At 59.2% G+C, this 12,589-nt stretch overlaps 1 protein-coding gene across 1 annotated transcript in view; it reads right to left on the bottom strand.

The window, feature by feature from the left end:
* Positions 1–3,334: 3,334 nt before the first annotated feature.
* Positions 3,335–12,589, bottom strand: part of LOC111150196 (ALX homeobox 4) — a 39,250-nt gene continuing 29,995 nt past the window's right edge. Inside the window, exons 2-4 of the mRNA XM_022507606.1 lie at positions 12,205–12,515; positions 5,998–6,126; positions 3,335–3,664 (exon numbers count right to left, since the gene is read on the bottom strand). Of these exons, the coding sequence (XP_022363314.1) occupies positions 3,335–3,664; positions 5,998–6,126; positions 12,205–12,515 (770 nt within the window). The remainder of the gene's footprint in view (positions 3,665–5,997; positions 6,127–12,204; positions 12,516–12,589) is intronic.

Below are 12,589 nucleotides of genomic sequence, written 5' to 3'. Positions count from 1 at the left end.
CTTGGCTACCCCGCCGAAAACAGGGCGGGCAGGGGGCCCTGGAGCTGGGCCCCATGTGGCCATTGCCTCTGGGGACCCACCTCGGGACGGCTGTCCCCCCTCCCCCTGCAGTGTCTTCGAACCCACCCTGCCACCTTGCTTGCCCGAGCTGGAGGCGTGGTAGCGAGAGCCGAGAATCAAGTATAGTTGAAAGGATTCAAGAAAGGTTACGAAGTCCGTGTCCCGCCAGTGCCATCGAGGACCGGGGGGACAAGCCTCGCCGTGTGCCCCCAGAGTCCGCTTCTCTCGCACCCTCTGGGAGCTGAGAGGGCCGCTGAGGGCGGTAGCAGCACCTTCGTGTCAAGCCCCGGCTGCCTGGGCCTGTTCCCAGGGGGGCCCAGACGCCCCCCTCAGCGTTGAGGAGGCCGCCTCGGGTTCGCATCTCTGGCTCTGTGAGACCTGAGGCCCAGAGCCAAAGGGAAGCCTCACCCCTGCAGCTTATGTGCTTCGCGGTGACCCCCAGAGCCGGCTGGCGCTCCTCTGTGCCCACCTGCCTGAGCCCTCGCGCCCGAGGAAGCCAGCCAGCCAGTCCCCGAGGGTCCCCCCAAGCTCGCGGAGTCCTGGCAGGGGCTGCCGCGGGGCCGCCTCCTGCCCTGGGAGGTCTGGGCCTTGCCGCCCACTGGGAAGGCAGCAGAGGGAAGGCTGAGGAGAGGGAGGACGGCCAGCAGGGAGCGGAGAGGCTGCAGGAGGCCACGCCACCCCCTGCGGGCTAAGGCCACGCGTGTGCCCTGCTCCCCGGGACAGTCACCCCCCACTTGGCACTCCCCCACCATGGCCAGGACCTTCTCCTCTCCATTGGGAAGGGAGCACATTAAGTAGAGGGTCTTTATGTCCCTCCCAGCTCCAGGTCCTATGATTCTCGGAGCGTTGGGCTGGCCCTGGGGGCCTGGGGCAGGGAGCTACCTGTGGGGAGGTGAACAGGCACATTTCACATGGACATTTTAATCATAAATACTTGGCTGTGTGGGTGGGAAGGGCAGCCAGAAGCACAGGGCTTCCCCTCTATTAGAGGCTTTTTCTTCTTGAGCTTTTTGGTTGAAATTTGTCTGACTTTGGTCTAGCCCAGCCAGAAAGCAGTCAGATAGAAGGATTGAGCACCAGGGGTCCCTTCCAGAAGAATCTGCCTAGAGCCCCCTCCCCTCCTCCTCTGGGTATCTCTGAGTTCTCCATCGCTCTGTGTTGGATCCCCTCCTGGGTGAGAACATGGTATGACAAGGGTTCCTCCCTTGTCCTTGCCAGCCACCAGAGCCCTTAAGGGAAAGACAGGGAATGATTCCCAGCCTTAAGTGTTTCTCCCTTTCCCTTCCTAGATTTGGGGAGCCTGAGTTATTTCAGTGAACCTCAGAACTGGAAAAGGCTCCCTAAGAGTCATTCCAATATCCTCAGCTATATGGATCATTTAAAACCAGCATTTAACTTCATGTCCAAGATCGCTTCTAGAAGATCAGTGTTAGGGCTATGGTTCGCAAAGAAGTCTGACTCTTACCAAGGGAGGCCAAAACCAGATCCTTCCCCAGGCCTGTTTCCACGGCAGATGAGAGCACAAGGCAGAGGTGGGGACCGTGATGCCTTTTAAGCCTCGAGCAGCTCAAGGGGAGAGGATCTCACCCTCCACCCAAGCCAAGAGGCTGTCCTGTGTACAGGCCCCCAAGCCCACTGGACTTAACCCTCCTCCCGGACAGGATCAAGGTAGAAGGTAGGAAAGGTGAGCACTTGTCCCCAGGTCCCCCCCACTGGAGGGGCCTCTTGGGCTCTAAAGGGTGGCCCCAGAGGACAGGGACTGGGTACCACAAGCTTAGATGATAGCTGAATCTGGTACCAAAACTCGAGCTGCTCGTCTCCAGTCAGGCAGGTGTGGAGTTTCCTCCCCAGAAGGAAGCACCTTCCTGCAGGTAGGGTCACGGCTTCTGGACGGCATCCTGCCCCCCACATCCGGGACAGAGCAAGTGACCCAGAGGAGAGGTGCCCACCAGCCCTTCTAGAGGCTGGTGAGAGGGAGGGGCTGAGATTTCGGATTCCCTAGGGACGAAGTACAAGAGCAGGCCCTCTCTGGCCTCGCCTGGTAGAACATGGGGTCCCCACCCACTGTGGGGGACTCTGGGCAGGTAGGGTGCCGCTCCAGGGATGGCTGACAGGGGACAGGCAGCCTGAGGCAGTGTGGGGACTGAGAGGCTGAGCGTGAGCACACATCCTTTAGCTAATTCTGCACGCTGCTCTCAACCCCTTCTGCCAACATGACTCCAGGCCCTACTCTGTGTTCCGAGGTATAAGTCCTTCCACGCCAGGACACTGCTCAGCAGCCCTGGCAAGCGACCAGAATGGGTGGGGGAAGGGACAGGTGTCTCCAGGTCCTCCAGGAGGGGCCTGGCGGGCTAGAAAACAAAGCTGCCTAGACCTGCCCTCTGGAACAGTCGTCCTGCGGGTTGTGGGGCGTCGGGTGGTCAGGAGAGCAGATGTGAGTGCCTGAGCCCCTGTCCCTTCCCGGACACCTCCTTGCAGCTCTTTCTCTCTCTAGAAGCTTTTCTCCTTCCAGCACCGTGGGTACTGTGGGTGGTCTGGGTCCTCCCTTCGCAGTGTTCACCGAGATCCAGAGTCTGCCCCCTCGGGGGCTGTCCAAGCTCCCAGACGCCAACACTGCTGGATGCCAGCAGGATTCTTCAGCTCCTCTCCTGTTCTGTCCAGCCCTCCAGGTGGGTCCAGCACAGCGGACGGCCAGGGTGGGTGGAGGTGAGGCGGGGGTGCCTTGGGCCCAGGGGGTCAGGGCTTTAAGAGGAGAAAGGGGGGCGGGCGCGGCAGGAGGGCGACTCTGCAGGACCCTGAAGAACAGGACTCCAGGCTTCAGACAAACTCACTGGCCCGGTGACCAGGGGACCACACGGCTGAGGGAAGGACGGACATGACTGCACGTGGCTATTGCTCGGTCTGGATGGGAACCTAGCCTTGACTCAACCCTCAAATCGGGCAGGGCAGGGGAGCAGGGGTGGGGAGAAAGGGTCTTCAGCTTATAATGGACGCAAAGCTGCAAAACTTGGGCACCTGGCTTCCTCCACTGCCCCCGGCCAGGAGCAGGGGCTTGACCTCGGGGCCCAGGCAGGTGGGACCTGCTGCCCCCTCCCTCCCAGCGGTCCATGGGGCCTCACACTCGGGGTGGCTGAAAGTGCTGAGGGCCAGGCCCCTGGCCCAGGCCAGGTTCCTAAGAGGACAGTCAAATGGGAGGCTGGGGGCCTGGGAAGCGTGGGCGTGGCCAGTGCCCTGAGGCGGGGGAGGGCATGGGGACAGGCCGAGAGGTGCCCTGTCATGTGGCCCAGGAGATGGCCGCACTGTGCTCCTTGGCCTTCATGCGCAGGGCCGCGATGCTCGAGGTCTTGCGGTCTGGCTCCCCGTTGAGCTCGTAGCCGTTGAGGCCCGGGCTGAGGCCCGCCGCTCCGAACAGGCCTCCCATGTGTGTCTGGCCCACGTGACTGCCAGCCCCGGAGACGCTCAGGAAGTCGGTGACACCGCCGGCCCCGGAGCCAGGGGGGTGGGTGTGAGGGGACATGCAGGCAGGTACCGGGTCACAGGGGACCACACAGGCTGGCACCGGTGAGGCAGCCCCATTGTTGCCGATCCAGGACGGGTTCTGAATCTGGGGAGAGGGAAGGGAGAGCTGTCACAGGCCAGCTGGGGTTAGGGGCAGGCGTGGGGGTGGCAGGCACATGGCGGGGGAGAGGCGCTGCTGCGTACCCCCCGACGACCTCGCCCTGCTCACAAGCCCATCGTTATGACGAAATCGTGCTTGGGTGTTCACCCGGGAGCCTCTCAAAACCTTGATGGCCATCCAGACCTGGAAGGGCTCGGGTTCTGTGCTCTGGCTCCTCTGCTCCCCGCAGACAGAAGTGGTTTTCGGGACTGAACTTCACACTTGGTCAAGGGTCCAGTCACAGGGCTGCCTTTAGGGCACGGCCAAGCCGCTGAGGGCAGCTCCCCCCTCAGCCAGCTGACTTCCGAATTTGAGATGCAGTGGCCGGCTTCGTCTTTCCCTCCATGGCCCCTGGAGGTCAGCGACTGTCCCCCTCCCCTGGGACTCCTCGCCAGGCCTGCGGCATCCCAGGTACCTGAGAAACGGGAGCCGACCTGAACTCAGAGGGCTCTGGTGTTGGGAAGGTGGGCTCTGGGCTGGCAGGCTGTGGCATGGTGGGGGCAGAGCTGGGCGGTGGGGCCTCCTCTCCCCGGTGTCCAGACCAGTGGCTGAGCTTCCAAGTGCTGTGTCCTCGAGGCTCCAGAACTTACTTAGGAAGGAAGGGGCTGCCTCAGGACGGGCCGGGTGCCCACAGGCCAGGGTGTGTGTGTGTGTGTGTGTGTGTGTGTGTGTGTGTGTGCGCACATGTGAGAGGTGCTCAGGCAGCACGCGGGGGTGGACTGGAGGCAGATCTGGGCTTCAGGGGGTTGGGACAGGCTGAGTGGGACCAGAGGAGACAAGCCCTCTCAGCCCTGCGCGTGGGTTACAGGGGACCCTCAAGCGGCTTCTGCTGGCCTGCTCTCCTTCCTGCCCATGTTTGTAGTCTACTCAGGGAAGGCACTGGAAAGCTGAATGAAGGGGGGAGCTCGGCCCCCAAATCTCATGGGGCATTGTCATGGCAACAAGAACCACTGGCCCATTGGCCTGACCACATTGCTCCTGGCTGGAGCGATGGGCAATCAGGGGCCTTTCCCTTCCCCTCCGTCAAGAGGTGTGTGATATGTGGTGCTGCAGGTGGGAGGGATGAACCCGCCCTGTCTTGGTCCTCTTCCCCCTGGCCCCCACCCCTGCCTCCGCTCCAGCAGGGAGCTTAGGCAGCGGAAATCCAGACCCAGGAGTCAAGCGAGGGGCCCGTTCTCCCAGGACAGAGAGCAGGAGAGATGAAAGTGTGCAGTAGGAGCTGAGGGCGAGGCTCGTGTGTGGGGGGGGCACCCCACATTCCTCAGCCTCACCCCAGGCCTGACCCCTGACCCCTGCCACATGAATCCTGGCAGGGGGAGGGGCAGAGCTGGTGGGGGCCGGGGAGGGGCGTCCAGAGGCTGGGTGGGGGATAGCAGGGCTCCAGGACAGTGGGTCTTAAAGGAAACAGGAAGGCCTGCGCCACCGCCACCAGCTCATTGCTGGGTGGGGCCGGGCTTGGAGCTCAAGGCAGAGGCCCTGCTGCCACAGTCACCAAGAGGCCTGAGGGAGGCAACAGTCCCCTCTGCCAGGCAGGCTGTGGGCTGTGACGAGTGCACCCAGCCAGAAAGCCATCTCCGCAGATGTCCCAGTGTCAGCCACTGCTCACACTCCTTCTCACCCCTGCATTGCACTGGAGACTCCGCTGCCGCTAGAGCGGAGACAGGCTGATAGCAGGGGACAGAGGGGAGGATGGGATGCGACACAGCCGCTGGGAGAGCTGAGGGTGCACAGCGCCCTTTATCTGGCTGTTTAATCCCTGAAGCACTTCTGTGTTGTCTCATTTCGGCCTTTCCACAACCTCACGAAAGAGCTGGGTGGGTACTTTCATCGTGTCCAATTTTCAGAAGAAACTGAGGCTTAAGAGCTCGTGGCTTGTCTGAAGTGGGAAAGGTCTGGGGCCGGAGGACAGCCCCACTCAGGACTCAGACCTCCATGTTCACCACAGCCGTGCCTCAAGACCCCCAGCTCTCTGGACTTCGCTGTCCTGGGAGACGCTCCAAGTGTCTCCCACTGGCCTAGAGGCCTTGGTCGGCACCTTGACTCACTTCCGATGCCCGCAGCAAAAGGGGCAAATGCGGCAGAGGAGAAAGCCACCCTCTCAGTCCCAGCCTGCCCATCCCTAACGCCCAGCCAAGCCTGAGCCAGCACGTGAGGTAGGCAGGAACAGCCCAGGCCTCCCACATTCTGGGGTGAACAGGCCCATGCCTGCGCCCAGCTTGATGAGTCCCATTTGAGGCCCTCTGAGATGCCCACTCCCTGAGCCCGGGGCTGGCACTTACCTGGGCATAGTTCTCCGCCCGGGTGAGGAGGGGCAGCTCGTAGGCAGCAGAGAAGTGGGTTCGAACCTGCTGCATCTGTCCGAAACGCTCCCTCTTCCTCCACTTGGCCCTCCGGTTCTGGAACCAGACCTACAGGACAGAGAGGTTGTTCTGGGGCTCAGGCAGTACCTGTCATTCCCTGGAGCCCCGCACCTGTTTCAGAGTCAGGTCTGGGCCGTGCGGCTGCAGGGAAGGATCTGCCTCAGCCTTCTGCCTCAAAGCTCACAATCTAGAATAATCCGTGCTGAGAGTCAGGAAGGCAAGCTTACCCCCAACTACCTAGAGTGTGATCTTGAGCCAGACTCTATCATTCCGAGCTGCAGAATCCAGAGCGGGCAAGTGTCACACCCATGCGTCATGTCACTGGTCCTCCTCCAGGTCATCTAACCAACCCCAGCCCAGCATGGCCTGACCTGCCTCAGGACACGGACTCCTGAGGGGAACCTGACCAAAGGTGTGACAGCTCCTCTAGAAAATCTTTCTCTAGACGCTCATACACACGTACACAGACACACACACAGTCTGGCCATAATTTTCCACCAGCTCTGTGGTTCCTTGGGGCCTGTCCAGTGGCCCAGAACCTGCATTCCTACCTAGCTAAAGCCTCTCTGCTGCCTTCATGTTGGAAAGTGTCCCCACTCAGGCCCCCTGTGCTGAAGGTCCTGTGGAGAACAGGGGTTCAGCTGGGCAGCACAGGCCCTCAGGGATGGCTTCGTGAAGGAGAGGCCTGGGGCTGTGTCCTAGTGTAGACACAGCAGGGCAGGCTCAGGAGGCCCCAGGAGACCATGCTGCCCAGCTGGCAGGCGGCGGGAGAGAGAGACCCGTGGACGCAGAGGTCAGACTGTGGAGGGCCTTGATGCCCAGCCAAGCGGCTGGATCTTGGCGTGGTCCCTAAAGGTGGCCACTGCGAGGTCTCACGCAGAGGGTGGCCTGACTCCGAGGAGGAGTGAAAACCCACCTGTCCCTGAGCGGGGGCTGGTGGGATGTTGGCTGGGGTGGGGCCTTGGTGGGGAGGGTGGTCTCTGATGGCTGGGGGTGGGGCTGTTGGGCCCTTCGCAGGAGCACTTCCGACGGGCTGAGAGCGTTCCCAGGCTTCATGGGCAAGAGCTCGGCTTGGGGCCTGCTAGCCCTGCCCCGAGACTTGGGATCTGGGGCGGCAGAGGTGGGAGAGGGTGTGAGGAGGGGAGGGATCAGCTTCCAGACCCCAGAAGGCTTCAGGTTGAGTCAAAGGCAGGCCTCGGAGATGCCCAGAGGGAGGTTTCTGTCAGCCGGACAGGATGTGTCCCTGCCAACAGCCTCAGGCACAAGTGAGCACACCCCAACGGCCCCCCACAGGCAGCCCGCTGGCAGCCTTGCTGAGAGGACCAAGGATGTCCTCAGAGGAGGGAGAAGGAGGCGGGAGGGCTCCCTCACAGCAGCCCAGAGCTGCTCAGCCCGTCCTGGCTTCTAGCATAGCTGCGCCACCAAGCGCCCATTCCCGCACGGGCATTGTCGCTGGCCTCAGTTTCTGCATCTGGAAAATGGGGCCAATATCTGTACTAATGTCCTCACAGCAGTGGCGCCTCACAGAACAGCAGGTGAGAGCTGAGAAATGCTGTCAGGGAGTTCTGAAGAGTACTTGGCTCTTGGTTATTTATAGCTCCTGACCTTTCTTGCTGTTTTTTGCTAAAAGGAAAAGAAGCTGGGGTGTGCATGACTCATGGGAGTGTGGGGAGGGTGGGGGCAGGGAGTGAGTGTGAGGCTGCACCTCGGTTTCCCTCTCTGGTCCCAAGGATGCATGTGTGTGTGCACAAGTGTCACACACACACACACACACACACACACGGGCTGGCATTGTTTTGAGGGCCATCCTGCCTCCCTATCTTGAGGCTGGTGTAGGAGACGCATCAGCCCCTGCTCCAGAGCCTCCTGGGCCCCTTTGCCTCCTGGGGCTCCTGGGGTCCAGGCCCAGGCCTCCCGCTGAGAGCCAAGGGCAGATCAGGTCTCCTCTCTGTGCCGCTGAAACGGGATCCCCCTTTATCAGTGGCCTGGAATGGGGGGCGGGGGCCAGGATGAGAGAATGAATCAGAGGAGCTTGTTTTCATTTCATGTTTAATTTCCTGCAGGCTTAGCTCCGTCTTTCCGCTCCTTCCTCAGCCTCCCAGGGTTTGCTGGGGGGGAAGCCAGGGGGAGGGGAGAAGCCCACTGGAGGCATCAAGATATATGGCTCCATTCTTTCTTGGGGGCTGGGGGGGAAAAGGTGAGGAAAAGTGTCCGTGGCCGCCACTGGGTCGGGGGGTGTTGCCGGGAGTGGCAGGTGGAGGGGTGCCAGTGGAGGTATCTGGCAGGCTCTGGACAGGCTGGGGGGCACTGCACGGGGAGGGGGACAGCCGGTCCCAGAAGTGGGAGGAGGAGCGGAGTGGGGAGAGATGGAATGTGGGGGCTGGAGTGAGCGTGGGGGAGTGGCAGTGGGGGTGCTGGGTTATCTGGGAAGACGGCTGAGGAGCAGGGGAGCACCGGCAGAGATGGTGCTGTCTTTGGGATGGGAGTGGAGGAGGGCCAGGCCCAGGGATGTACGGGAGGGTTGAAGACGCAGAGACTTCGGGAGGTGGGAGGCAAGGCTGAGGGGCCGCAGAAACACCCAAGCCCTCCCCCCTTGCCTGCAGCCCTGGGCCCTGTTCCTGTACAGGGCTGGGACTCTTCTGCTGAACAAGCCCCGGGGCTCTGCAGCCTCAAGCCTCAAGGCTCCCCAGCTTGGGTGGTGGCCGGGCATCCTCAGGACCCCTCTGAGCTCACAGTGGAGGGCCTGGAGATTAGGCGTGGCCATCCTTCCAGCTCTGGCTCCTGGAGCCTGGCGCTCTGAGAGCTCTTCACAGATGCTCTGTGTCTCAGGGCTCTGCGGCCCCAGCCTGTCTCCACAGGACAGCCCTAGGGCAGAGAGGGGACCATGAGGTCCAGCCTTCCAGTCTGCATGTCGCGCCCCAGGACCACCCCGCTCCCGGCCCACCCTGGCCTGGGCCTGCTCAGCATAGGCTTCTCCCCAAGGAACCAACCGTCTTGGCGGGGGCCTCAGTAACCGCAGCCCATCTGGGGCCAGGGCGGGGTGGCCCAGGGCGGGGAGGCCTCTGTCTTATTGTCTTCAGACACCAGCTGCGGAGATCGGAATCCCAGACAGCAGAGAGAGGCCCCTGCAGCCCCTGGAGCAGGGCCAAAACCCGAGCTTCTTCCCAGGAAAGGTCCATCTTGGAGCCGCCCACCCCCCCTCCCTGTCCCCAGCGCCACTCTACGCCAGACACCTGGCTTCCCACCAGCAGAGTAAGGGCCCTGAACAAACCCAGCAGCGGCAGGCGGGGGGGTTCTACTGCCACTCCCCCCAAACCTCAGGGCACTGCCAGGCTCGAGCCAGAGGTCTGACGCACATGGAAGTCCCACCCACCCTGCTGCCTTTATACAAAGAAAAGTCTCAGAACAATATGGCCCATGTCCTGGCAGAGCCAACTAAAGTAAAAGAAACATGGGCTGGAGCTCAGGAGTCCTGGATTCTAGTCTCAGCCCTAACACTGAGTCACTGTTCAGGAGTCACCTGACCACAGGTGATCACGTCCCACCTGTGGGCCTCTTCCTACTTATTATCAAACCAGAGGACCAGATCGATGATCCTTTCCAGCACTAACGTTCTATATTCCTATGCTCCCCCCCTTAGATGAGAAGATATGCAACACATCAGCATTTCCCTTTCTGCCTTGGCTGCCAGGAAGCTCAGGGTTGAAATTTGTGCTCAGTGGCAACCGTGATTCTTAGCCTCGATGTCTGACCTAATTACCTGATGACACTGTTCTTGTTTTTAGGTGACATTAATAAAACTGTAATTGTAGCTGCCTCGACTCTCTTTTGAAAGTAGGCATAAATAGATGTGTGTGCACACGCAGAGGAACACTCGGCTTTGGCCGTGTGATGGCATCTGAAAAATGTTCTCTATGGCCCAGTGTCATTTCCATGGTTTGTCCTAGAAGAGCCGTCCTTCTTTTGTTACTAAGTGAATTCAACTCTCGGGTGCTCCCATCCACTTGTAAGGAACACGTGCGCGCGCGCGCACACACACACACACACCGTGCAGAAAGTGGACCAGTCAAACCCATACCAACAAGGTACCCACAGGAACGTCCCATAACTGGCCTCCCCCTTCTCCACCAGCTCCTTCAGTTCCTCCCAATCCACAGGCTGGGCTGAGGCCAGGTTCTGGAGTTCCTGTCCAGACTCCGAGGCCCATGAGGTCTCACGGCAGTCTATCCTGATGCAAAGAAGAGAGTTGGTGTGTGACACTTCTGGAATGACAGGACAGCCTCAGATGCCCTGCCTTCCTTCCCCAACCATTCACCAGGCGCTGGATAGGAACAAGACGGGCAGCCAGACCCTGGGAACTTGTGGCCAAACAACCCGACTCTTCAGTGTGGGTACCCGCAATTTCTGGATGGCTGCATAGTTATGGTGACAGCTGGTCCTTTCTCATATGATCCATTCTGAATGAAATCATTTCTGGACAATGTCACAGATGCTCAGCCTTGTTACGCAGAGCATGGCTGCGACTGAGGAACCTTTTACCGATGCCCTAGGAATGCTCTGCTGAAGGTTCCTTAGTGAACTGAGGCAGCAGGGGGCACCCTTGGGGCCTGCAGATAACGGAAGGCTCTGTCTTGCCCTGAGCCCACTTCTGCGCTGAGCCTAGCCCAGCTGAGCTGCTGCTTTAAAACAAAACAAAAAAATAAACAAACAACAAAAAAACAAGAACTGTTTTTTGCTGTCAAGCCATTGACTTCTTCAGCCCATTGGAGGGGGAAAAAACCGCTATGTGACAACACTGCATTTGCTATTTCTAACATGCTCTGGGGTAGAAAAGTAGACTGAGCGTGACATTTATCTGTGTGAAGCTGAAGCCTGAGCTTTAGTGCATGGATTTTTTCTCCTGTGCTTTGGGTACTCAGAGGTCTTTGCTTCCTCTCTGCTTCTTTTCCTGCTGTAACTTCATGTGAGGAGGGAGGACACACCTCTATAGACAAAGGAGGTCCACCAGTCTACAAATACTTTTTTTTTGCCCTCACTGCTCTGAGTTCAGCCTTCTCTAATTGGTAGGAATACAGTGGTGAACAATCAGACAGTACCTGTTCTCAAGGAACTCACACTATAGTGACAGGAGACAAACACAAAATAATTTAAGCCAGTCATAAATTCTATAAAGAAGAAGAAAAAACAGGACAATGTGGTTGAAGGCGACCCGATTTGCTTGTCTTATGTTATGTTGATTTGGGATGAGTTGGGTTGTTTTGAATGTGTTGGTCTGGGTTGTGTTGTGTTGGGTTGGGTTCTGTTGGGTTGTGCTGAACCATGTCAGGTGGGGTTGACTGTGGTATTTGGGTTGTGTTGGGTTGTGTTGAGTTGGCTGTGTTGATTTGGGTTATGTTGTGTTGGGTTGGGTCTTGTTGCATTGTGTTAAGCTGTGCTGTTTGGGTTGTGTTGGGCTGTGTTGGTCTGGGTTGTGTTGCGTTGGGTTGGGTTCTATTGGGTTGTGTTGAGCATGTTGGGTTGGGTTGACTGTTGTTTGGCTTCTGTTGGGTTGTGTTGGATTGGCTGTGTTGGTTTGGGTTATGTTGTGTTGTGTTGTGTTGGGTTGGGTGTTTTGGCGGCTGGATGGTGTGAGGGAGCTACTGCTTTAGCTACTGTGGTCAGGAAGACTTCACAAAGGAGGTATATTGATTTGGGAGTCAAAAGATGGAGGAGGAGGCAGCCGTCCTGGGCAGAGAGAAGAGCCTGGTTGTTCTCTGTTTCTGCCCGTTGGACTGCTACAGATGTTTTTAGGTTTATCCTCTTCCCTTCCTAAGAGATAGGCCTTCAAAGGCAGAGCCCAGTCATCTTCTCCTTTGTGAAATGGCCTGGACACTCACACCACACAGAGCCCAGAAATACAGCTAATGGTCTTCTGTACCTGCTCTTGCCAGAGCAAGAAGGCTGATATTCAGGTGGAAAACAGCAGACTTCCCTGTGTGGAGCAGGGGTGTAAGGGGCAGGCTGTCCTTGGACTGGGGTAAAGAAAGCCCTGGTGTGGTTGAGGGACAGTCGGGTGGTCCCAGCTTTGGCCACCAGCCGGGGTGCAAGCCCTGCTTTCCCAATCTCTCCCCAGGAGCCCTCACTGACCTGCACGCGGGCCTCGGTGAGGTCTGTCCTCATGGCCAGCTGCTCCCGGGCATACACGTCAGGGTAGTGGGTCTTCTGGAAGACCTTCTCCAGCTCCTCCAGCTGGTAGCTAGTGAAGGTCGTTCGGTTCCTCCGCTTCTTGCCCTTGTTGCTCTCAGAATCGGCCTTCTCCAGCGGGCTGGGGAGGTCGGTACTGGCCCGGTCCTGGGGCCCCTTCACTCCAGCCTCCTTCACACTGAGGTAGCTGCTGTCCATCCCCACGGTGTCAGAGTCAGGCGGCAACTCTGGCTCACCCAGGGAGCTCTCCTTGGCTGAAGGGGAAGAAACAAGGTCAGAAACCAATGACCGAACCAAGCAAGAGAGGAGGGAGGGACAGGGAGAGCCC

Source organism: Enhydra lutris, unplaced genomic scaffold, assembly GCF_002288905.1.
Source record: "Enhydra lutris kenyoni isolate GAN:26980312 unplaced genomic scaffold, ASM228890v2 scaffoldscaffold22, whole genome shotgun sequence".
In the NCBI taxonomy this organism is placed as follows: domain Eukaryota; kingdom Metazoa; phylum Chordata; class Mammalia; order Carnivora; family Mustelidae; genus Enhydra; species Enhydra lutris.
Note: the sequence above shows the minus strand (reverse complement) of the source record. Positions and strands in the feature narration are given on the sequence as shown.